Below are 24,003 nucleotides of genomic sequence, written 5' to 3' on the forward strand. Positions count from 1 at the left end.
TTGCTCATGAACCTGCTAGTAGAGCTAATGGCCTGGGCTACATCAGGTCTGGTCCCAATCATAGCATACATTACACTCCCCACTATGTTAGCATAGGGAATGTTCTGCATCTCCAGCCTCTCTTCTTTGCCTTTTGGTCCCTGCTCCATAGTCAACCTGAAGTGTTGGGCCATAGGTGTTGCAGTTGATTTTGTAGTCTCCATTCTGAACCTCTTGATGACTCTGGAGATATAGTCACTTTGGTTCAGCCAAATCTCCTTTCTTTCTCTGTTTCTCACAATATTCATGCCCAGAATACGTTTGGCTGCCCCCAAATCCTTCATCTCAAAAGCTAGACTCAAATCATCCTTGACTTTCTGAACCTCAGCCTTTGAAGCACCTGCCACCAACATATCGTCTACATATAGTAGCAGATAAGCAACTGCCACACCTTTCTTCCTCTTTATGTATACACATTCATCATAACTTGATCTTTCAAAACCATTCCTTAGCACAAAATCATCAAATTTCTTGTGCCATTGCCTACTAGCTTGCTTAGTCCATATATGCTTTTCTTGAGTAGGCATACTTTGTCTTCCATCCCTTGCTTCACAAAACCTTCTGGCTGGCTCATGTATATGGTTTCCTCCAGATCCCCATGTAGAAAAGCTGTTTTCACATCTAGTTGTTCCAACTCCCAGTCCAGCTTAGCCACAACAGCCAATAAAATCCTAATCGAGGTATGCTTAACAACTGGTGAGAATACCTCAGTGTAGTCCACTCCATGTTCCTTAGTGAACCCTCTTGCCACAAGCCTTGCTTTGAACCTAATGAGCTCATTGTCTGCTGTCTCTATCTTCTTTTTGAATAGCCACTTGCAGCTCACAAGCTTCCTGCCATCCACCTTATCCACCAGAATCCATGTACCATTCTTGATGAGGGAATCAATCTCATCAATCATTGCTTTAAGCCATTTATCTCTTTCTCTGCAATTCATTGCTTCTTTATAAGATCCTGGTTTTGAAAACTCTATCTCCTCAGCAACACATAATGCAAAATACAACAAAACTGCATCTGCAAATCTGGCCGGAGGTCTCACATTTTTCCTTCTGGTTCTATCTCGAGCCAGTTGATAGCTCCTGATGTCTGGCAGCGGAGGTTCATTTTCAACTTCATCTTCATCTTCATCTGAACCCAGCATCTCACTTTCATTAGGCCCACCAGCCTCAGCCTGCACAACATGTTTCTGACTCTCAACTCCCATCTCAGTGTCTATCAGAGAATGTTGGGCTTTTTCTTCAGATTTCTTGAAAGGCATATCATCCTCCACAAATGTTACATCTCTGCTGGTAATCACTCTGTGATTCCCTGGTTCAATACACCATAGTCTGTAAACCTTTACACCTTGCTGATAGCCTAACATCACACATTTCTGAGCCCTTGCATCAAGCTTGGTCTGCTTGAGATATGCAAAAGCCTTACAGCCAAAAGTTCTCAGCTGAGAGTAGTCTCCATAGCTGCCATACCACCTTAAGTCTGGTGTATCACCACCTATGCTGGAAGATGGGCATTTGTTGATGAGCTTCACTGCAGTGGCAACAGCCTCGGCCCAAAATCTCTTCTCCATACCAGAAGTAATCAACATACACCTCACCCTCTCCATAATTGTCCTGTTGCCCCTCTCTGCAACTCCATTTTGCTGGGGATTTAAGGGAACGGTTCTGTGCCTCTTAATGCTCTTACTTTGAAAAAATTGCTCAAATTCTCTTGACAGGAATTCCAGGCCGTTATCAGTCCTTAAGCACTTCACTACACAGCCTTTTTCTTTCTCAACAATGGCACACCAATCTCTGAACCTAGAAAAGGCCTCTGATTTCTCCTTTAGGATGTAAGTCCAGAATTTCCTGGAGTAATCATCTATTATTGACATGTAATACCTCCCCCCACCAACAGATACAACTGGAGAAGGCCCCCACAAGTCACTGTGCACATAATCAAGAGGTGCAACAGAGGTATGTTTACCTTTCTGATAAGGCAGCTTCTTTGCCTTACCAAGAATGCATTCCTCACAAGGATGCTCTCCTCTATCACCACTACCAGATATGACCTCTCTCTTGATCAATTCCCTGATTCCTCCATCACCAGGATGCCCCAACCTAAGGTGCCAAGCTGCAATTGAATCTGCCTTCACTGTGTTCACTTGGTCAGGGGACTTTATTGCAAATCCGCATAGGTAGTATAGACTACCATTTCTGCCTCCCTTCAGCATCAACTCTCCTCCTTTCTTGATTTCCATAACTCCACCAGATGAGTAAAAAGAACACCCCTTTCTCTCCAGTAAGCCTAAGGAAATCAAATTTCTTTTAACCTCGGGAATGTATCTCACATCACTAAGGATTGCAGTTGAGCTATCCTCCAACCTAAATCTGATTTTACCAATCCCCTGAATTTGACAAACTTGATTATTTCCCAGCACCACTGAACCATTTGCTTCTATGATCTCCTCAAACAAATCTAGTCTGGGACACATATGAAAACTTGCACCTGAGTCCAGGATCCATGATTCCTCATACAGCCTCTCCATCACAGTTAAGGCATGTGGAGTCTCCTCCTCCTGAACACAATCAGAGCTTGGTTTTGCAGCCCCATTTTCAAGGCCTTGCTTCCTCTTCAATGCAAAACAGTCCTTCTTGATATGGCCAGGTTTCTTGCAATGATGGCAACTTCTTGTCTCCTTAAATTCTCCCACCTTCTCCTTATCTGCCTTCTTATTAAATTTCTTCTTGGTGGGAGGGAATTTCTTGTCATTCCCCTTAGTGTATAGGCTCTCTGGGACTGGATATGTAGTCTTCTCTTCTGATCTCAGAGCATCTGCTTCTTCCACATCCTTGAGCTTTAATGCCTGATACACTTCTTCGTAACTCACCTTGGTCTCCCGGCCAAGAAGTATAGCCTCCTTGAAATGTACATAGCTTCTTGGCAAGGCATGCAACAACATCAATGCCTTGTCTTCATCCTTCATGGATTCCTCGATTGCCTCTAAATCATCAAGAAGTCTATGAAATTCTTCAAGTTGTTTCAAGAGAGCCTCTGAGTCTGTAATCTTGAAGGCCAATAGCTTGTTCTTCAAATGTAGCCTATTGGTGGTGGATTTCGTAGCATACAGAGACTCTAATTTCACCCACACATCAAGCGCGGTCTCCTCCTTCTGCACCTCCCGTAGAACTCTGTCATTGAGGTATAGAAGGAGAGTGCTATACGCCTTGTACTCCAATTCCTCCATCTTCGCCGCCTCCTTCTCCGGCAGCCCCTCAATTGAAAGCGGTTTGCCATCCTTCAAGATTTTCCACGCACCTTGCTGCATCAGGACGGCCTTCATCTTGACCTTCCACAAACCAAAATCGTTTTGGCCTGTGAACTTCTCAATCTCGAATTTTGCCCCTGCCATTCTTCAACACTCCGTCGATCTGAACAAACTTCGAAGATCTTTCCCACAGACGGCGCCACTTGTTGGTGTTGATCGGTGTTGCAGCGGATTCGAATTGAGAAACAAGAACTTGATTGAGAGAAATTTGGGGAAATTTCGTGTATTGCGTTGAGAGAGAAATTGGGGAAAAATACAATGCTAACTCACGGAGTTAATATCGACCTAACTAACATCTCTTTTATCTAACAGAAAACTAAAAGACTTAAATCCTATGGCTAGGATTTAATCTCCCACAATCTCTGAGATGGACGGCTGCTGAAGCTTCCAACCCAAAACAGCTGAACACATCAACGATCCTTCCTTCTCTCTCATTCCTTGTGCCTTAGCCATTGCAACTAAGCAATTAACTCTCACAAAAAATTTTCCCACCCAAAATGTGCCACGTGTCACTCCAAAAAACTGGAGCTTTATATATGTATAGATTTTACTAATGCATGTTAAATATTGTACTCGCAGGCGTCGCCGCGGCGGAAGTCGGGGTGCGCGAAGGGGCAGTCGGTCTTGAAGTCGAACATGCGGAAGTCGTCGTATTGGCTGCTTATGGATGCGGAAATTGGGGATTGAATGTGCACCGTCGGATCATCCATGTAGTGGTGAGGGATTTGGACGGTCGGATTTGACCGAGGATGATCTCCGGTCATCATCATCGTTTTTTCTTTTCTTAATTATGGAGTAGTAATTTTATTTTATTTTTCTTCTTCTTTTTCTCCACTTCGTTCAATGGCACTGTCATGATCACCAGGAATTCGGAAACGGGGGTTAAATATAAACTGAAAATTTAACCATGGTTAAAGGCTCAACAATGGTTTAATTAAATTTTCCACAATTAATTTTATGTTTATTATTGCCAATTAACTACTCTTATCCATTAATCTTTTACGTTCGCATTTACTTCGAATTAAAATTATTTTTAATACTCATTTTCCATTTTTGGGGATACGAATAAAATCAAGGACTTCGGCAAGTAAAGTAAATATTTCCTGGATTTTCAAACATTTATTTTTTGTCAGTTTTCTGCTTCAGGTGTAAGTATGGATTAGTATTATTTTTTGAATAAGAAGAGCTTTTCTGGTTTAGGAAAATTCTCATGCATTATTGCTGTAAATGTGGGGGGTTTTGGATTTATCCAAGTAATTTAGTTGTTTGTATTGTTTCTAAGTTCTGATTATTATTCCACTGTTGTATTTTTTGTGTGCGACGATAATAATAGAAATCATCATGTCGCACGATTTCTATGTCTCTATATGAATATGAAATAAAAGTAGGAAAATCGTTTTCATTTTATCTCAAAATCTTGCGTTTCCTAATTTGCATATCTTTCCTTTACTGCAAGGACTATATTGTCCAAGTGATTATTGGAAATTTAGTTAAATTTCATCGTCTTTGCCTAACTTAATCACGAGTTCGTTATCCTTAACAAAGATGCTTAAAATTTTATTCGTGGCTATCGTTTAATGATTTACGATTGGCAATCATGATGTATTTTGGTAGAAATATCAAGGTTAAAATACATAAATATGTTTAAAATATCGTTATGAAATTGAATCTGACATTTTTGTAATGAAATGAAGAACTTGGAAGTGATCGGATATATTATGAATTTGAATATTATTAAGATTTCTTCCAAGTTGGGACAGTAAAAACAAAATAATAACTCATTGAGTTTTGCTACTGAAGCTCGCATCCGCATAATAATGTTTCTTCTAGTCTTTTTTTTGTATATCTCAATGTTTTTGTATTCTTACTTCATCGTTATAACCATCTTCATCATTTTATTCAACAACTTTCGATATTCATTTACTAATTAAAAGCTTATTTCAGACATATACTTCTTTCTTTTTATGTTCAATTTTTTTCAATTTTTAGACTTTCTTCTTGTTCAAACGTTATAAAATAAATGTATACACTATTCATATGCTTTTGAGTATACTTGAGAACTAGGAAGTTAAACATTCACATTATTCCCGTACTTTTATGCACCAATTACAAGTACGGATTATGATCGAATTACAGCTAACATGCTCTTACACACTACAAAGTGCTCAACGGCCTATAATGTCTATAGAACACACGATAAGAAAGCTAGATCTTGCATGTCGTTGCGTATATCTTTGGATAAAGCATATGAAGTTTTGAAGAAGTACATACTCATATGCTCAATTTGAAAGCTTTAAGTTATAAGGTGTTTCTTGGTCATATTGATTCGTACAATAAAGCTATTATTTTCCCACGCAATTAACTGAAAAATTACCTCGACAAACTACTCTTGTTCATATTTCCCGGAGTTCTATGGTAAAGTTTGGTGGATGCATTAGAATTTTGAATTACAATTTTGCTTAATTTGGATATTCGAAAATTTAAAATTTGAGAATATATTAATTTTTATTGATACGAAATCTCCGTTAGTTTTATCCGAATTGAATCAAAAATTCGAAATCATCCATTTAAAAAAATAGAAAGAAATTTTTTAATTATGATATTTATATACTCTCTCTATCCTAAGAGATTTCTCTTCCCTTTTTTTCTTTTTTGTACCCACTTAACTCAATAAACATCACATTCTTAAATCTCGTGCTGAAAAGAAGTTGATCACTTGCGGCGAGACGGAGAAAATATTGATTTTGAAATTTTTGAATAAAATATTAATTGAAAATATTTTCTATTAAAGAGATATTTTATCTACATTTAATATGTATGGACTATATAATTGGGATCTTCGATTTAAAAATAAAATAAAATATAATCGGATATCTGAAATCTCGTGAAAAAGAAATCAAATTCGATTAAAAAATTGTAGAAACTCTCAAAATAGGATTCATACGATCCATGAAGAAAAAGATTTTTATTGATAATGCTTCAATCAATCTTACAAAGTGATACGAGACTACTATTTATACTATCAGCTATCACACTAAGATATTTAGTGAAGCAAGCTCCACGCCTAACAAACTCCTAATTAATTGATCACTTTTTGATGCTGACTAGATGCTTAGTCATTGATAAGGCTAATTTCATGCATCGGCTATATGTGAAAAACGTTATAATTTGCTGGGTCTAACACGTTTCCTAAGCCAGGTGTGTGAAGAAAAATCGCTAGATTGAGGAAATGCTGAAGGAGATGGTCTAGCGAAGAAAAGGAACGAAGTGAGCAGGATTTAAAAGAAAAGAAGGCGTGACAGAGGGAGTCAATAGCTGAGGGCAACAAAGTCTTATCTATACCTCGCTGGGCCCCACTCCAACGCCTATATATAGAAGAGCATGCAACGCACAATAGATAACTTTTTCACTCTCTTCTTAGCTCACACACATTACACACACTTGGGAATGGGAGATCTGGGATAGTCGGGTACGAAGGGTTACTTTTCTTGAGAAGTTTCGCCGTTGCAACACCGTCCGAGTGTGGACGAAGATACAATTTCCCTTAATTGTTTTACTCTTTTTGCTGTCGAACTTCACTTTTGGGCGCTTTGGTTGAATTTGCGTTTAGTTGTTAATTTTCAAGTTGATTTACGTAGATCTCTTTGCTGGAAGTTTATTTTTTACAAGTATTATGTCAATCTCTGTTTTATTTTGATATCGTGGTGTTTGATATGGGAATTTGGTGATAGATCTGTGGTTATTGACTGTTTGGAGGTTGTTGTTCGAATCTGAAGTGATGAAGTGTTTCTGTTGAATGGAGTTCGTGTTGGACGCTTGGATCCGGAGTGAATTTAGCGTGTGAGGTTGGATTCGAAGTGAGAAAAGAAAGTTGTTAGATGGATTTGAGTTTTCTTCTTGTTTTCTGTTTTGCTTCGTCTAGCGTTTGCAGATCTGTTCAGTTCTTCGTTGATTATGCATTGATTTGACTTAGAATTAGGTTGCTCTGTTTTGATTTCGTTCATGTTGATTTTTACGCAATTTGGTTGTAGAAGACGATGTCGCTGTTAGTTAGTACGAGAGTTAGTTATTCTGCCAGCTTTTCGTTCGTACTCTGCTTTTTCAGTCATGGTCCCCACAGTCAGTTTGTTTCCTAGGTCTAGGTAAGTAGCGTAGTTCTCTTAGATCTAGTGTTTGAGTAGTTATTTTCTCGCAACGTTCTCTGTTATTTCGCCTAGGTCTAGCTGTTAGCTTAGGAGTTTTAAAGATTCCCAAGTCAAGTTTAATTTGTTTTTCCTCAACCCAAAAAAAATGCGTGGCAGCAGCCAACACCAAAAACACACCCAAATCCTTGAACATGAGTACTACGCATCCTTCTCTGTGGGATCGATCCCTACTTCCCTATACTAGGTTTAGTAAAGTGGTTGAGGGTTTTTGAAAGAAGTGCTCTGTGTGTCCAATGACCGGGATTTCCTGCGACCAACGAGTTCCTAGACCGCGTGATCTAGTGGATTTGCTAGACCTAGGGAACCTGTTATTTCCTTTTGAACACACTGTAAATTTACAGAACGTTAACCTTTCAGTCATTCAGTCTACTCAGCGCTGAGTCAGCTCCTTCACTTCTTATGCTAGCTCAACTTTTATCTTTCACATGCCCCTTCAAGATGGATTGTAGAGACTCTCGAAATTCATCTTGCTAAGTATAGAATGAAATGCCATCGGTCCTAAGGGCTTGGTAAAAATATCAGCAACCTGTGAATTATTTCTGATATGCAAAGGTTTGATCACTCCCTCCAAAAACTTTTCTCTCACAGTATGACAGTCGATCTCAATTTGTTTGGTTCTTTCATGAAACACCGGATTGGAGCAAATGTGTATTGTTGACTGGTTATCACAGTATAGGGGCACAGCTTTATCAACTCTCACTCCAAAATCACCAAAAAGAGCCACTGCCCATATTACTTCACAAGTATCTTGTGCCATTGCCCTATATTCAGCCTCTGCTGATGATCTAGAAATGGTGTTTTGTTTCTTTGCTTTCCAAGATATCAACGAACTCCCAAGATATAGACAATAGCCAGTCATGGATTTTCTTGTGTCTTGACATGATGCCCAATCTGCATCAGAGAATATACTGAGATTGAGCTTGCAGCTGCTTGAATAAAACAAGCCGGCCTGGAGATCTTTTTAAGTATCTCAAAATCCTCTCTACTGCTTCCCAATGTTCATCAGTAGGATTAGATACATACTGACTTAATTTGTGAACAGCAAATGTTACATCAGGTCTGGTGATGCATAAGTAAAGTAATCTGCCAATCAATCTTCTGTATTTTGATGGATCTTTCATAGGCTTCCCTGAATCCAGCCTTAACTTCTTTAGAGGATCCATAGGCACTGCAGATGGTTTGCAACCCAGCATTCCAGTATCTCTTAGTAAGTCCATGGTGTACTTCCTTTGGGAAATCAAGATCCCCTTCTTGTTTCTTGCTATTTCAACTCCAAGGAAATACTTAGGAACTCCCAAATCTTTGAACTTGAAATACTGAGATAGGAAAATCTTGAAATTTTCTGTCATTTGTGGGTCAGTTGTGGCTACTAGGATATCATCAACATACACAACAATGCCAAAGAAGGCTCATGTGTGATCATTTTTAAAGAAAAATGAATGATCAGATGCAGACTGTTGCAGACCAAAGCCCTTCAACACCTCTGAGAATTTTAAGTACCACTGTCTCGATGCTTGCTTTAAACCATAAAGAGACTTCTTTAATTTACAGACTAGTGTTGAATCTGAAGTTGCCCCTTCAACAGTCTGCCAGTCAACTTTGTAGCCTGGTGGAAGGGTCATATATATATCTTCTTTCAGATCCCCATAGAGGAAGACATTATTGATATCAAGGTGAGATAATGACCATCCCTTAATTGCAGCAAGAGCCAACAAAAGCTTAACCGTAGTAAGCTTAGCTACAGGGGAAAAGGTGTCCAGAAAGTCCACACCTTCTAACTGAGTGAAGCCCTTGGCTACAAGCCTTGCTTTATATCTTTCAACTGATGCATCAGGGTTATATTTAACTTTGTAGACCCATTTGCAATCAATAGGTGTTTTTCCCGGAGGCAAGACAGTGACAAACCAAGTGTCAGTTCTAGAGAAGGCAGATAGCTCATCTTGCATTGCTTGCTGCCACTCAGGACATTGAGAGGCTTGGCTATATGATGCAGGTTCATAGATGGCAGACATGAGAACAATATATTTGAGGTATTCTGGAGTGAGTTTTGACAGACTGGAGTAGGAAGATATGGGATAAGGTGATAAAGAACTCACAGAATTGCATATGAAATCAGTGAGATGAGAGGGTGGTTTAATAAGTCTGCCAGTTCTAGAAGTGATGGAGATGGAGTGATTATTTTCTGAGTTAGAAGATGATGAGTGAGAGGCATTATTTTCTGGTAAAACCACAGTAGGTGGAGAGGGTGCATTAGGCTGTGTTTCTGAGATTTCTGGAGGATTTGGAAATTCAGAGGGAGATAAATGTGAGAAAGGGAAAACATTTTCATGAAATATCACATCTCTTGTGACAATCTCTTGCATAGTTTGCAAATCCAGAAGTTTGTATCCCTTGTAATCTGAGGGATATCCCAATAAAGCACACTTAGTTGCTCTAGGGGAAAAGTTGTCTCTGCCTCTTTGTAAAGTTGAGGCATAACAAAGACATCCTATCACTTTTAAGTGTGAATAAGAGGGCATTTTCTGGAAGAGAATTTGAAAGGGAGTTGAGTTGTGTGGGAGAACAGATGAATTCTGTTTATGAGATAAGAAGCACTGAGAATGCATTCACCCCAAAACTGGATGGGCAAGAAGGATTGAAACAACAGGCTCCTAGCAACATTTAACAGATGTTGGTGTTTTCTCTCTACCCGGGCATTTTGTTGAGGAGTCTCAACACATGAGTGTTGAATGACAGTACCAAAAGAAGAGTATAAGGAAGGGATATTTAGCTCAGGGGCATTATCACATCGAATGGCTTTAATTTTCTTTCCAAACTGAGTAAGCACTGTGTTGAAAAACTTAGGAAGAACAACCCCAGCATCAGATTTGTTTTGCATCAAGAAAGTCCAAACAAATCTAGAGCAATCATCTACTATAGTGAGGAAATATTTGAAACCTTGATTAGTACAAGGAGTGAAAGGTCCCCAAGTGTCACAGTGTATAAGATCAAAGCAATTATCTGCTATGCTATCTGATCTTAAGAAAGACAAGTGTTTCTGTTTTGCAAGAGGACGAACTTCACACAAAGAGACAGTTTTATTTGATATGAAGAACATTAGTCCTAGACTTTAATTTGTCATAGGATAAATGTCCTAATATTTTGTGCCATACATCAAAACTAACAGCAGAATTGACACAAGGAATAACAGTAGAAGCTGTAAAAGAGGAAGGTATAACAGAACCTTTATTTTCCTCTGAATCAGAAACCTCTAGGGTGTATAGATTGCCTATTCGGCTACCCCTCCCAATCACAGTTGCCTGTGAAACTCCCTGGATTTCAAAGGAATTGTGAGTGAAAACCACAGTACATGGAAGTGAAGAGGTTAGGGAACTGATGGAAATGAGATTGAAAGTGAAGCTAGGAACATAAAGGACAGATAGAAGAGTTATAGAAGAGTTTAAGATGATAGTGCCAATGTGTGTAACTGGAGCAGTTGCACCATTGGAAAGATGTACACAAGCATTTTTAATAGCAGAAAAGGCATTGAACATGGATAAATCACTGCAAACATGGTGAGTGGCTCCTGTATCTAGCAGCCAAATAGGAGATGATGTAGTGATTGAAGCAACAAAAGGAATTATTGCTGGAATTATTTGGGAAGCACAGTTTGGGGATGGGGAATTATTTAGTGCGGCAGAAGAGTTTGATGGAGAAGTTGAAGATATTGCTGGAGAGAAAGTGGCAGCAGCTGCAAGTTGAGTCTGCAATAGGTGAATAAGCTGCTGACACTGCTCAGGAGATGGCATGGTAATACCAGTGGATGGAGAGATAGCAGATTTATCACATGAATCATCAAAGTTATCCTCGACAAAATTCACAGATATTGAATAATTGCTCTCCTTAGCATTGAATATGCCTTTTCCTTTACCAAAACTTGGAGGATAACCATGAAGTGAGAAGCATTTATACACTGTGTGGTTAGTCTTGCCACAATGAGAACACAAACGGTTTTTATTGTATGATTGAGCAGCATTAGCAGAATACGGTTGCTCACTCATTGAGGAAATAACAGGCGATGCACTTCCATCAATTGTGCGTTGCCTCTCTTCCTGCAAAACAAGAGAGAAAACCTTGGATAAAGGAGGCATAGGAACCATAGACAGAATACTTGATCGGATCTGAGAAAAGCTTGAGCTGAGGCCGATCAAAAATTGCATGCTACACTCTTCCTCCTGGTAGGTATGCCACTTAGAGGCACTGTTACATCGGCTTGTGCCACAAATACACCAAGCAATCGGCTGAGAATGCCTATACTCATCCCAAAGTATTCTCAGATTGGTGAAATAGGTGTTGATATCATCCTGCCCCTGCGAAAGAGACATAATCCTCTGTCGCAGCTGATAGGCTCGAGCTGTGTCGAGCTGAGAGAAGCGATCGCGCAGATCGGACCAGATCTCATGTGCGTTGTCAATATACATGACACTTGAGCAGATCTGAGCTGAAATTGAATTCCCACGAAACCACCATACTATTGCATCGAAGCCACGCCGGAAACAATAGATCATCATCAGCCGGCCGAAGAAGAACACCGTTGACAAACGCAAGCTTGTTCTTCGCCAAAAGAGCTGTGGTGACCGATCTACTCCAATTGATATAATTGGAGCCAGTTAGAACATGGGGAACTAGCTGAAAACTCGGATTGTCGCTGGGATGAAGATAATAAGGACTCGAGCTATCTTCGAACGGAGGAATCGGAGATGCATTTCCACCTCCACGACGATTCATCGCGAAGAAGAAGAAGAAAACAAGCGGAAGCAACAATTGTCTACTGATACCATATTAATTGAAAATATTTTCTATTAAAGAGATATTTTTATCTACATTTAATATTAGGGCTGGGGAAAAATACCGAAATGCCGAAATACCGGCCTTATCGTACCGAAAAAATACCGAAAATACCGAATTTTTGGTATACCGTGACTTTCGGTACGGTATGATACCTTACCGAAAGATTCCAGTAAGGTAACGGTATGAATTTTCAAATACCGCGGTATACCGCCCCATACCGAAATTCGGTATATACCATAAATTAAGGTATATACCACAAAAATATAAACACAATTATATATAAAATATATTTTATATATTTTAAAATTATAAAATCTACTGTGAAATATAAATATAATTATGAATAAATTATATTTAATTTATTTTTAAAATTATAAAATATAAATAATATTCTAAAAACTCTAATTTTCTATTTTAGTTGACGTTGAAAGTTAGGTATATCGCAAAAGTAAGGTATACCGAAGTTCGGTACGGTATACCGAAAATGAGGTACGGTATCGGTATGGAAATTCTTCATATTGAAAATAAGGTATACCAAAGTCCGGTATACCGAAAACTTTGGTAAGGTAAAGGTATGACTTTTTCGCATGCCGTATTTAAGGTAAGGTATACGGTATGGTGGTTTCGGTAAGGTATACCGTATCTACCCACCCCTATTTAATATGTATGGACTATATAATTGGGATCTTCGATTTAAAAATAAAATAAAATATAATCGAATATCTGAAATCTCGTGAAAAAGAAATCAAATTCGATTAAAAAATTGTAGAAACTCTTAAAATAGGATTCATACGATCCATGAAGAAAAAGATTTTTATTGATAATGCTTCAATCAATCTTACAAAGTGATACGAGACTACTATTTATACTATTTATACTATCAGCTATCACACTAAGATATTTAGTGAAGCAAGCTCCACGCCTAACAAACTCCTAATTAATTAATCACTTTTTGATGCTGACTAGATGCCTAGTCATTCAATCTACTCAGCGCTGAGTCAGCTCCTTCACCTCTTATGCTAGCTCAACTTTTATCTTTCACAAAAATTCAAAAATATTTCCCCTATTGGGCTGTATAAATCTCAGCCACGGGATTTGCAATGGACTTGTAATATTGTCACGTTGTCCCAAAATCGAAATGCAAATGGAATGTTAATTATGGAAGTTGTGTCCTCCTTCATTTACTGTAGACAAAACCCATTTCAGTGAGCTAAATTGAGCTATATGTGAGTTTCCTTTACTAGAGCTGCACGCTGATTCGGTGAAATATTATCCAAATTTTAAAATTCATTTTTAATTCGCTTTAGGTATTCTTTTTTTAGAAATATTCTTTGTGTTGATTTTTACGCGTCGTATTGCTTGTAAATTGTGTATACATGTGTGTAATATTCTTCTGGTAATTACCACTATTATTTTGGAGTATATTTTGTTTTGTAACTAAGAACGAATATATGTGTGTAATATTTTTCTGGTAATTACCACTATCGAACCATGTATTGCTGCACAAATTATTTCGATTCTGATCGAGTTCATACCGCATTAAGCATAATTATTTAAGTCTGAAGTCAAGTACACAATTTGTGTATTGTGCATAATCAAATCGAAATAAATAAACCACGCCAGATGATCGGTAGTTTGTAAAATGACTTTTAAAAGTAAAAATAACTTTCAAGTATTTTTAATGAGTTTCACCAAAATCCATCCACTACACATTATTTGAAATGATTTTTAAATAAAAAAAAAATCGTCCAAACTACTAACTATAGTCTACAAATTACAGATGGAATAAATGTGAATACTTAAAATACTTTTATTCCTCCAACTACTAAGACGAGAAACAAAATAAATGCTTGTATTATTGACTATAGTAGTTTGGGTATATTGCACTGGCGGATCGGGGGGACAGGAGGGGGCGGTTGCCCCCCTCCGTTTGCCTCTGGCGTCGCCACGAACAACGAAAAAAATAGTCATGTCCACACTAAAATCAAGCTAATACTATATACTCCGCTCCCTCTGTTTCCGGATCCTGGATCCGCCACTGGTATATTGTTATCTCCATGACTTTCATTCAAAGGTTGTTATCTCCACTGGTATATTTACTACTACATCTTAAACTCTGAAGCTAGGTTTCTAACGTTTCTTACAAACATTGAAAAAATAACAGAGATCGTCTATGGATATACTCCGTATTTTCTGCATTCAATAAATTACACTCCAACAACAAATAATTTACTCTGGTAAAGCATATATACTTCTATTATTAGCCAGTGTTTGCAAACGTGCTCTAAAGAAATCGATTTATCAAACTTTATTAACCGAACTTGAATTAAAGGATGAAATTGTGCCAAGGCAAAATGTCAGGCATAAATGATGAACAGGAGAGAAGAGTCACATACTCAAAACCTGATATATTACTCCTTATTTAAGACCTGTGGAACTTTGATGTATGAATCTTCGTAGTTTGGCACTGCAGCTACTATAGCATCCCTGCAACATACCCTAAGTCAGTTTTTTTCTTTTTCCTTTTTCGGAGAAGATCCAAAGTCAGTTGTTGATTCAAATAAATCACAATTATATCATGTTACAAACGAATCTAGTTACCTATTATCAAATACTCGAGGCATGTCATCGCGCAGATTGTCATCTTCAGTGTCTGTACATGCCACGGAAACAAATAAATTCCATTTCTCCTCTAGGCAAAAAACTCACAAGAGTCGTTTCTCATAATGATTGAAGAAAATATAGTGTATTTGCTAAGATTTTAGTGAAGTTCATAGACATGGATTTGCAAAGCATGAATAAGGGAGTTCAAACAGTATAATGATTTTCTGTATCCCAACAACATCATGTAGTAGCAGAAGACAGTTAAAAAAGCTTAGCAAGTGCTCTTAGGGCTGGTTCGATGCTCTGAAGGTCTACGGCCTGAAGCAGCCCAAACCTGTTAGAAGAATTATATGAAGTTAAACAAATAGAAGAATCCACACCATTAGCAATGACAAACCCTCTTCACAAAACATTGGGAAAATCATATACAACTACCCCATTATTCAAGTAACTATTTGTAAGAGCAATTATCACTGTTTCTGACAAATGCTGTTGTCTACTATACCAAAAAGCTTGAACAAGGGAAACAACTACCCTTGAAAGTTACTAGAACATATTTACAAGAATTATCAACAGAAATAGGGAAAGAAAATAAATAATAAAAAAGAAAATGAAACAAAGACTTGTTCCTAGATGATCTTCAGAAGCTGATTGACATTGGATCTTCTACATCTCTTGTGTTGTGAAACAAGAGCATTATAGGATGTGATTTGCTAACGCTTTAAATATTGATAATAAAGTTAGAGAGGAAGTATAACACCCCACTTTTTCGAACCCTAATTTTCGAGATATAAAATTTTTGCATTAAATGCTTTTAATGATATGAAGTATGTGGATTAAATAATGAGTGATTTATTGCATGATTCTTTGTGACCTAATTGCGATATGGAGTTGAGTTTGAGTTGAATAGTCAAACTTGTTGATTATATGACGTGGCTATTGAATAGTCAATATTGTGGAAAATATGGCGTGACCGTTGAAAGGTCAATGTGTTGTGAATGTGAGGTGGAATTAAAAATGGTGGATTTTGTGATGCGATTATGTGAATATTTTGATGCGGGGTAGAATATATCGTGGCGAATTATTTCCTAAGGGATAGAGTGAGATTAAATAGGATTTTCATAAATATCCTATACATATTATAGGAATTTTCGAACCTCATGATTTAGATTTATTGGAGAGGAATTCTATTTTTCATGGATTTGATTATTCTCTTGGGATATTTATCCAAATTAAATCCAAAGTCCGATTATTGCTTATTTCCTCTATGAAATTTTCGAAAATCTTCTATTTATGGGAGAAGGAATTATTTTATTATATTATTTGATCCATTATTTGTTCTCTTCCATAAATAAATATAAATATTCTAGCATATCTTACCATATCTAAGAAGATCTTGTCATATCCTATTTTAATTAGGATTTTAATTTGAATCCTTGGGGAGAGATTCAAAAATCACGCCACTTTCCTACTTTTATTGGGAGATTTATTATTTTATTATGCTCCGTAATATTTTATTCTACTCCGTGAATTATCTAAATTAAATCATAGGCTAATTAAATAGTCTAAGAATTCGAAATCCCCTTATTTCTCACCAAAATTAACGCCACTTTCTCCCACCAAATCTTCTCAAATCTTTAATTTATTTAATTAAAGATATTATATTTTGCACTCTATAAATACATGAGAAACCCTAACCCTAAAATCAAAAATACACCGCCTCCCACTCTTGGAATTCACGCCTCCCCTTTCTCTCACTCTCTCCCAAATTTTCTTCTACTTTTCTCCAAGATTTCTTCATCTTTTGAGAAGAATTTAAGTTGAAACTCAAGAATCTTTGAAGAATCAAGGCTATTACTTTGTTTCTACCATTCGTTCTATCAAGAAAAGGTATTTTTATATTAATCTTTCTTCATCTAACCGATTAATCGGTGTTCTTGAACCTTCATGCATATAGATTGAGTGAAAGGGGAAACAATTGATGAAGATGGGATGCATGTGTGTGTGTGAATCGTGTGTGTATGTGTGTGCCTCGGTGTGCGTGCATGTGTGTTGTGTGTGCGCATGTGATGTGTGTTGAAAAACACTCATGCGTGACACGTTTTGATGATAAATATGGAGTTGTTGTGGTGTGAATAGAAAGTGATATGATAATCATACCTTGATTTTTGAGTGGTAATACAAAACGAATCGAGGGGAAAAAGGGAAACGTTAGGAACATGCATAAATTTGAGTAGATGATTGAGACTTACTTATGATACACATAAATTAAAGGTGATAACTCGCGCTCTCAGTGTGATAGCAAGAGGAAGAACGTACTTGTGATCTAAAATCGAGGTGGGCTTTATTCACTAAACTCTGTTATTACCAAAATATTGATTACGGTGTTATAAGGGTGGATTAAAATGTTATGTCATACCTGTGATTGTTTTGATTATATTGTGTGCCTGATGCCTAATTTGTGAGTCCGCTCCATTAGGCTATAGGGCTATAAAAACGAATTCGGGTCTGAGTAGGGCCGCAAACCCTATCAGGCTAGTGTACACAGTTGGGATCGGGAGCCGTCCTTGCTAGTCGGCCGGTCTCGTGGGCGAATAGTGTGGCCACACTTTCGTCGCACTATGGAATTGTTGGTTGTTGAGAAAATGGGAGGAATTGTTTGATTGGCCAGTCTATGAAATTATTTTGTGATACTCGATGATATTCTTTTATAAATGCAAACTCGAATTCACTATGGTAAGGGTGGCATATCTACTTCAAATGTTTTGACATGAGTTCACTGAGTATGTTTAAAATATTCAGCTCTGCATGTGTTTTCCCTATGTGCAGGTTGAGCAGCGACGAGCGGTTGGCGGTGTTGAGCAAATAAATTGAATGATAATATGATCGTCTTGAAACATTGAGTGGGGTTGTGGGGTTGTGTCTTCATACATGACTTCACTTTTCTCTTGGTTGCTTCCGCTGAAAACATGAACTTCTTTTCGTTTGTTTGAGTTGAACTATTTCATTATTGTTAGAATATCAAGACATGATGCGTTTTGGAATTCATCAAATCTTTGTCATTTTGAGCATTAATTGTGGTATTCTATCCTTCATTGATTTTCTTGATTAAGCCATTAACTTATTGCTTTATAGTTCATTAAATACCTTGGTCAAATCTCTTTAAATGAAACCCTAGCTTATGTTCTTGTCGCTTTTAAATCCGCCTAGATAGCGAACGTCGTATTTATTATACCCTAAAATGTCGGGCTGTTACAGGAAGTCTATCGTCCTGAAACAAGAAGGCCCATGAATCCTTCCTTTCTTCCAATCTTCCCAACCAAACACAATTCAAATGACATAAAAGAATCCATAGCTTTAGCATACCAGATGCTCTAACAGGATATCACTAGCCTTGAAATATACTAGAACATATATTTACATTTGAAACAAACTTAGAATAATTCAATCATCCTTGACTCCATGTATCCTTCTCCTGAACCAATCATTCCAACCAAACACAATCGAAAAGTTATAGAAACAATCCTATATGTCGATTTGCAGCAGCACAATGTTGGATCTCTCTCCTATTCTAGTTAAACATCATACCATGTGTACAGCATCAATGGTAATGAACGCTTGTGAAATTATATACGAGACTGAAACACATTATAATCAGGTGAAACCAAATTGCAGCAAACTCAGTAGACTCTGAAAGAGTAATAAATTCCAGTCGAGCACACTATCTAAAGTATAAACTGATACGTAAACACTCAAAGCATTAATACACATTATGTATACAAAATTACACACTATATACCAGGTCATTATACATTTCCACCAGCCAAAAACGCACAAATACAGAACAAAATATGCGAAAATTAAATTTGTAGAGAGAGAGAGATTGTGTGTACCAATCCACCACTTGCCGAATTTTGGGAGCGAATTCTTCGACCTATAAAGTACAAATCGATATGACTAAATAGATAGAAAAACAATCAGGATCTGAATTCACATTGCAAACAAATAGAATCAGAAGTGCAAATTCATAGTACTTGGTTGGGAGTGAGAGAAATCCGAGCTTTCTGAGCCAAATCCGTAACATCCGGAGGCTGGAGACTATACTTGGCCACGTAAAATCGCGTGTTCGGTTGCAATGCTTTCGGAAAAGCGCTTTTTGTGAAGCTGAAGAGCTGCGGATTAGCTCGAAGAAGCATACCTGCCCTGCTCATCCTGCTCAAATGGAGTATTCATCACTAAACGAAAGGATTGCAAGAAACGGAGCCCAATATTGTTTATTCGGTGTGTGGATATTCACATTTGGGCTTTAGAGCCCAATAGAATAAATATGAAATGATTATGTCCAACAGGTAAAACATAAAAGTATAATTCATACTTTTTCTGCCCACTTTTTATTTAATTTTCTAAAACTCATGTTTAGTCTTAAAATACTTAATCGTGGACAAAGGGAGTATTATTTTATGGACGGATGGGTATTTTATTAGATATCACATGTGAATACGCTAAAAGGAAAAACTACTTTATTCGCTTTTGAGATGTCTTGACTAACCGAGATATTTTCTTTTTTTAACAATAATTAACTCTCTTTGTGTTCATACTATAGTTTATTTTACTCATTCCGTCCGTGAAATGATGTTCATATTTGATTCAGCGCAGATTTTTAGAAATGTGAACAAAAGTGAGTGGAAGAAAGTTAGTAGAATGTGGTTTCACATTTATATACTACTATTAGTTTTTTGGTATAATATAAGTGTAATGAGTTAGTGGAAAGTGGGTTTCATTTACTAAAAATGAAAAAATAAAATAAAACAAAAATAAAGTGGACAATATTTCGCTGACGGATCGAAATGGCAAATATGTATGACATTTCATGAACGGGCCGAATTGGCAAAAGTTAGGGACGGAGCCACGAATTCTACATAGGTGGGGAAAAAATATACATAAAGATATTTTAATACATTAAGAAGGGGCAAAAATAAGGATATTTAAACAAAATTTAAAATTATCTATTAAAATTAGCATACATGAATTTTTTTAGGTGGGGCATTTGCCCCTTGTGAAGGCCATATGGATCCGTCCCTGGCAAAAGTGGACAACATTTTACGGACGAAGGGAGTATCTCTTATATTATTCTCTATTTCTTTTTCACACTTTTTTTTATTTCTTCTACTTTATTATTTAGTGCAATTTATTTCATTAAGCATCAATTCCTAAATGCTTGTGTCAAAATAGTAGTGTCTCATACAACTTGGACGAAAAGACTACTCATTTTTCCAAACATGCACAAATTTGTTATTGTTTTAGAATATGTTCAAATTAAAATTTGGACCACGATTAATCCATATGAATGTTAAAATTGATAAAGTAAGACAAATAATAAGAAGAAAACATAAGTACTAATGGAAAATGAGATTCACCAATCCAAGTGGTGTAATCGGATGGCATGAGATTTGTCCATCATTAATTAAATGGTTCGAAGATTGATCCCTGCTTTTGGATTGTGCGTCAACTGTCCCACCTTTTGAAGTGTCTGCAAATTAGCACAGTAAATAGTCACTGAGTGTCAATCTTTGGGTCAGTTGTCTCACCCTTCGAGGTCCTATAAATTAGCACGAGGAATAGTCATTGGTGCCTACAAATCAGCACAATGAATAATCACTGAGTGTCAATCTTTGGGTTAGTTGTATCACGAGATGCCTACAAATTAGCACGAGGAATAGTCATTGGGTGTCTCGTCCTTCGAGGCACTTATAAATCAATGTGCTTTAAACTTGGGATCAGTTGTCTCACCCTTTGAATCAACTTGAGGAATAGTCATTGAGTGCCCCACCCTTCGAGTTGTCTACAAATTAGTACGAGGAATAGCCATTGTGTCCGTTGATGAATAACCTCAGTCTAATACCAAAAAAGTAACCTTATTAAAGAGAGAAATTTAGCTTAAATAAATAATAGAAGTATTAACTAATTTTAATGGATGAAATGAAATAAAAAATAAAACTAGAAATATGGTGTCCTAAAAACAAAGTACTAGAAATAATCAATATGCGTATTTGAAAATGATTTTTATTTAATGAAAAAATTTGAAAAGCGATTGCAGCGGCAACGCCACATGTACAGTACTACTGTTAAAATATGACCGTTGCTATATTACGCCAATAAAAACCAAAAACGTACCTCCGCTTTCTTCTCTCTCTACAAATTTCAAATCATTTTGAAGGGTTCGTCTCTCTCTCACGTCCACTGTGTGAGGTTTGTGTGTTTTCCCGGAGATGGCGATCGCGACGGAGTCTCAACAAGAGGAGCACAAGGTAGGCGATACAAACCTCTCTGTTTGCAAAAATCTGCAATTAAAAAAAAATGAATGTTAGGGTAGGTTGTTGGATGATTTTTTGTCCAGGAATTTGAAGAATTTCTGGAGTTCGTTATTCTCCTTTTTTGTTCAATTTTCTTATAGATTTGTCTTGAAATACTATTCTGATTCATTTTTTCCTTTTGATGAGATTTGGTTGTCTCAATTCCTCTTCCGCCTATTTTTACTGTTTTTCATCGCCTTCGGTCTTTAAAATGTAATCGGATATGAAATGATCCATGTATCGATTTCTCAATATATTCTAACATAAAGGAAACGAAGAATTTGCAATCTGAATTCGAAATACAACTAAAATTCTGGAGATAATCGCGAGAGAGATAGAAATCATGTTCTCAGTGTCTACATTGTGTTTTCATAGCATAATCTGTCATTTTTTATTGTATGAGCAGAGTAAACCTGCTTTGAGGTGCCGTTTTCTTGATATGCTTGAATGCGATAAAGAAATTTCCATTTTTCTACAGAATTCTTCAGCAAGCACAGCAGCAGAGAGAAAGAAATGGACCTTAACTGACTTTGACATCGGAAAGCCTCTTGGCCGAGGAAAGTTTGGACATGTATATCTCGCTAGAGAAAAGAGGGTTAGTGCTGTTTGAATCAATTATCTTTTGTATTTCTGGAGCTTAGATCTTGCTTACTCTGCTAAGTATTTATGTTGTTGTTTCACTTTGATATGAAGCCCTTTATCTGTTATGATCCATAGCTTTTAGAAAACTAAATTGGAAAGAAATGGTTGTTTGATTTACTATGGCAACTCAATTATGTTTTTTGTTGTTTGAAGCAGAGCAACCACGTTATTGCGTTGAAGGTCTTGTTTAAGAGCCAATTGAAAGAATCTCAGGTTGAGCACCAGCTTCGTCGTGAAGTGGAGATACAAAGTCATCTTCGACACCCCAACATACTACGACTATATGGCTACTTTTACGATCAGGTAACAAGCGTTTCCGTAGTTTATTGACTTGGAAGTAAATGTTGCCTGGACCTAAAATGTAAGATCATCAACTGCAGAAACGCGTTTACTTAATTCTAGAATATGCTGCCAAGGGAGAGCTCTACAAAGAGCTGCAGAAGTGCAAATATTTTAGTGAAAGACGCGCTGCAACTGTGAGCTATTCCTCTCTCTTACAGCCTTTATTTATTATCATGAACTGAGATCAGAAAAATAATGCTCCATTTAGCTTGATGATTTTATGACTTGTCTCAAAGAAATATAATTATGATTGTACTTTTCCAACATGTTACAGTATATTGCATCATTAGCCCGAGCACTCATATATTGCCATGGGAAGCATGTTATACATCGAGACATCAAACCCGAAAACCTTTTGGTTGGAGCACAGGTCACTACCTACCCCTTATGCTTGTGTTAGTTGAAAGAAAACAGCTGCAGCCTTTCCATTTTGACACACTTCTGTTTCCAAATTTTCAGGGTGAGCTCAAAATTGCAGATTTTGGTTGGTCTGTCCACACATTTAGTCGTAGGAGGACCATGTGTGGCACTCTAGATTATCTTCCACCTGAGATGGGTAAGCTATTTTTTATGCAAGATCCGGTGTTAAGTAGGCGAATGTGGATATATGGAGAAAAATCCCTTTATCAAAGTATCCTTATATTGGTTATTGAGTTATGCCAAATGTTTAACGCAGTGGAGAGTGTGGAGCATGATGCGAATGTAGATATATGGAGCCTCGGTATTCTGTGCTATGAGTTTCTCTATGGATTACCCCCCTTTGAAGCAAAAGAACATTCAGACACATACAGAAGGTAAAATCCACGATCTTACATAGTCCATTTCGTATATGCACAGTACTAATCTGCAATCCACATGTGTGCTTTTGTTTTGTGTAGAATTGTCCAAGTAGATTTAAAATTTCCCCCAAAGCCAATAGTTTCTTCAGCAGCTAAAGATCTAATAAGTCAGGTAATTTAGCCCAAACATGGTTATATCAAGTTTTATGCTATGTCCCAAGTTCATCAAGCTCATATCTAGTCATTTTTCTAAAATCTGCAGATGCTCGTCAAGGATTCTTCTAAGCGTCTGCCTCTGCACAAACTGCTAGAGCATACGTGGATCGTACAGAATGCTGATCCCTCCGGTGTTTACAGGGGTTGATTGATGCCGCTGCTGTAACATTTATATTTCTGGCCAATCAATCATCTCATACCTTGATTAGCTTTGTAGATTACATTAATCTCTGTTGTGTTAAATGTAGATGAAAGCTATATAATATGCATTCTCTCTTTCTTATACATATATGTTGGGGCAGTAATCAGCATTATCTGCCACTAAACGTTTATCTGGTTAAATGTAATGCTTCTTATTATTGACAATATTTTACTATACAATTCTATTCAGAGTTCAAAAAATTATATATCATGGGTTATCATATCAACAGCAGGTAAATTATTATCGACAATAATTTACAATACTATTCAGAGGTATATGGAGAGGTAACCTAATATAACTATCATATTCACCATTTTTTCATAAAAAAATCATTCTCCAAGGGGAGAGAGGTATTTGAGAATGTATTATTCATTTTCCCATTGGTATCTTTACCTCACCATCTATGAAGAGGTAAAATCTCATAACTACCATATTTACTTTCTTTTCATGAAAAATCTTTCTCCAATGGGAAAGATATTTGATAAGG

The 24,003-nt window shown here is 37.1% G+C and overlaps 3 protein-coding genes across 5 annotated transcripts; 1 reads left to right on the forward strand and 2 right to left on the reverse strand.

Annotated features, from left to right (window-relative positions):
* Positions 1–6,286: 6,286 nt before the first annotated feature.
* LOC148929331 (uncharacterized) lies at positions 6,287–12,414 on the reverse strand. The gene has a single exon (XM_089057177.1). It carries the CDS (start codon positions 12,096–12,098, stop codon positions 10,626–10,628), a length of 1,473 nt encoding a protein of 490 aa, XP_088913303.1. The 5' UTR covers positions 12,099–12,414; the 3' UTR covers positions 6,287–10,625.
* A 2,192-nt stretch (positions 12,415–14,606) lies between these two features.
* LOC125193474 (glutamyl-tRNA(Gln) amidotransferase subunit C, chloroplastic/mitochondrial-like) lies at positions 14,607–19,240 on the reverse strand. 2 transcript variants are annotated; one of them, XR_007171582.2, is made up of 4 exons: positions 19,017–19,239; positions 18,876–18,916; positions 14,980–15,031; positions 14,607–14,865 (listed from the first exon to the last, which is right to left on the reverse strand). XR_007171582.2 is itself a non-coding variant. In XM_048091266.2 (3 exons), exons 1-3 carry the CDS (start codon positions 19,191–19,193, stop codon positions 15,244–15,246), a joined length of 291 nt encoding a protein of 96 aa, XP_047947223.2. In that variant the 5' UTR covers positions 19,194–19,240; the 3' UTR covers positions 15,039–15,243. The 2 variants fall into 2 exon arrangements, 1 of the variants encoding a protein (XP_047947223.2); XM_048091266.2 differs by lacking the exons at positions 14,607–14,865; positions 14,980–15,031 and adding an exon at positions 15,039–15,316 and having other exon boundaries at positions 19,017–19,240.
* Positions 19,241–21,149: 1,909 nt separating this feature from the next.
* Positions 21,150–23,719, forward strand: LOC125196273 (serine/threonine-protein kinase Aurora-1). 2 transcript variants are annotated; one of them, XM_048094722.2, is made up of 9 exons: positions 21,150–21,290; positions 21,814–21,930; positions 22,131–22,280; positions 22,358–22,453; positions 22,594–22,689; positions 22,779–22,875; positions 22,996–23,113; positions 23,198–23,270; positions 23,361–23,719. In XM_048094722.2, the coding sequence occupies exons 1-9, from the start codon at positions 21,252–21,254 to the stop codon at positions 23,460–23,462; spliced, it is 888 nt and encodes a 295-aa protein (XP_047950679.1). In that variant the 5' UTR covers positions 21,150–21,251; the 3' UTR covers positions 23,463–23,719. The 2 variants fall into 2 exon arrangements, with proteins under 2 accessions (XP_047950679.1, XP_047950680.1); XM_048094723.2 differs by having other exon boundaries at positions 22,134–22,280.
* The last annotated feature ends 284 nt before the right edge of the window (positions 23,720–24,003 follow it).

Source organism: Salvia hispanica, chromosome 4 (assembly GCF_029641045.1).
Source record: "Salvia hispanica isolate PSC_SH4W2 chromosome 4, Shi_PSC_v1, whole genome shotgun sequence".
NCBI lineage: Eukaryota > Viridiplantae > Streptophyta > Magnoliopsida > Lamiales > Lamiaceae > Salvia > Salvia hispanica.

What these genes read in the sequence shown, in the direction of transcription:
- LOC148929331 (XM_089057177.1), bottom strand. Translation starts at nt 12,098, where the DNA reads ATGATGATCTATTGTTTCCGGCGTGGCTTCGATGCAATAGTATGGTGG.
- LOC125193474 (XM_048091266.2), bottom strand. Translation starts at nt 19,193, where the DNA reads ATGAGCAGGGCAGGTATGCTTCTTCGAGCTAATCCGCAGCTCTTCAGC. An exon ending in TTTCTCTCACTCCCAACCAA is followed by an intron (nt 18,917 to 19,016) that starts GTACTATGAATT and finishes TGTACTTTATAG; the next exon opens with GTCGAAGAATTCGCTCCCAA. An exon ending in ATTCGGCAAGTGGTGGATTG is followed by an intron (nt 15,317 to 18,875) that starts GTACACACAATC and finishes TTCTTCTAACAG; the next exon opens with GTTTGGGCTGCTTCAGGCCG.
- LOC125196273 (XM_048094722.2), top strand. Translation starts at nt 21,252, where the DNA reads ATGGCGATCGCGACGGAGTCTCAACAAGAGGAGCACAAG. An exon ending in CTCAACAAGAGGAGCACAAG is followed by an intron (nt 21,291 to 21,813) that starts GTAGGCGATACA and finishes ATTTTTCTACAG; the next exon opens with AATTCTTCAGCAAGCACAGC. An exon ending in CTAAAGATCTAATAAGTCAG is followed by an intron (nt 23,271 to 23,360) that starts GTAATTTAGCCC and finishes TAAAATCTGCAG; the next exon opens with ATGCTCGTCAAGGATTCTTC.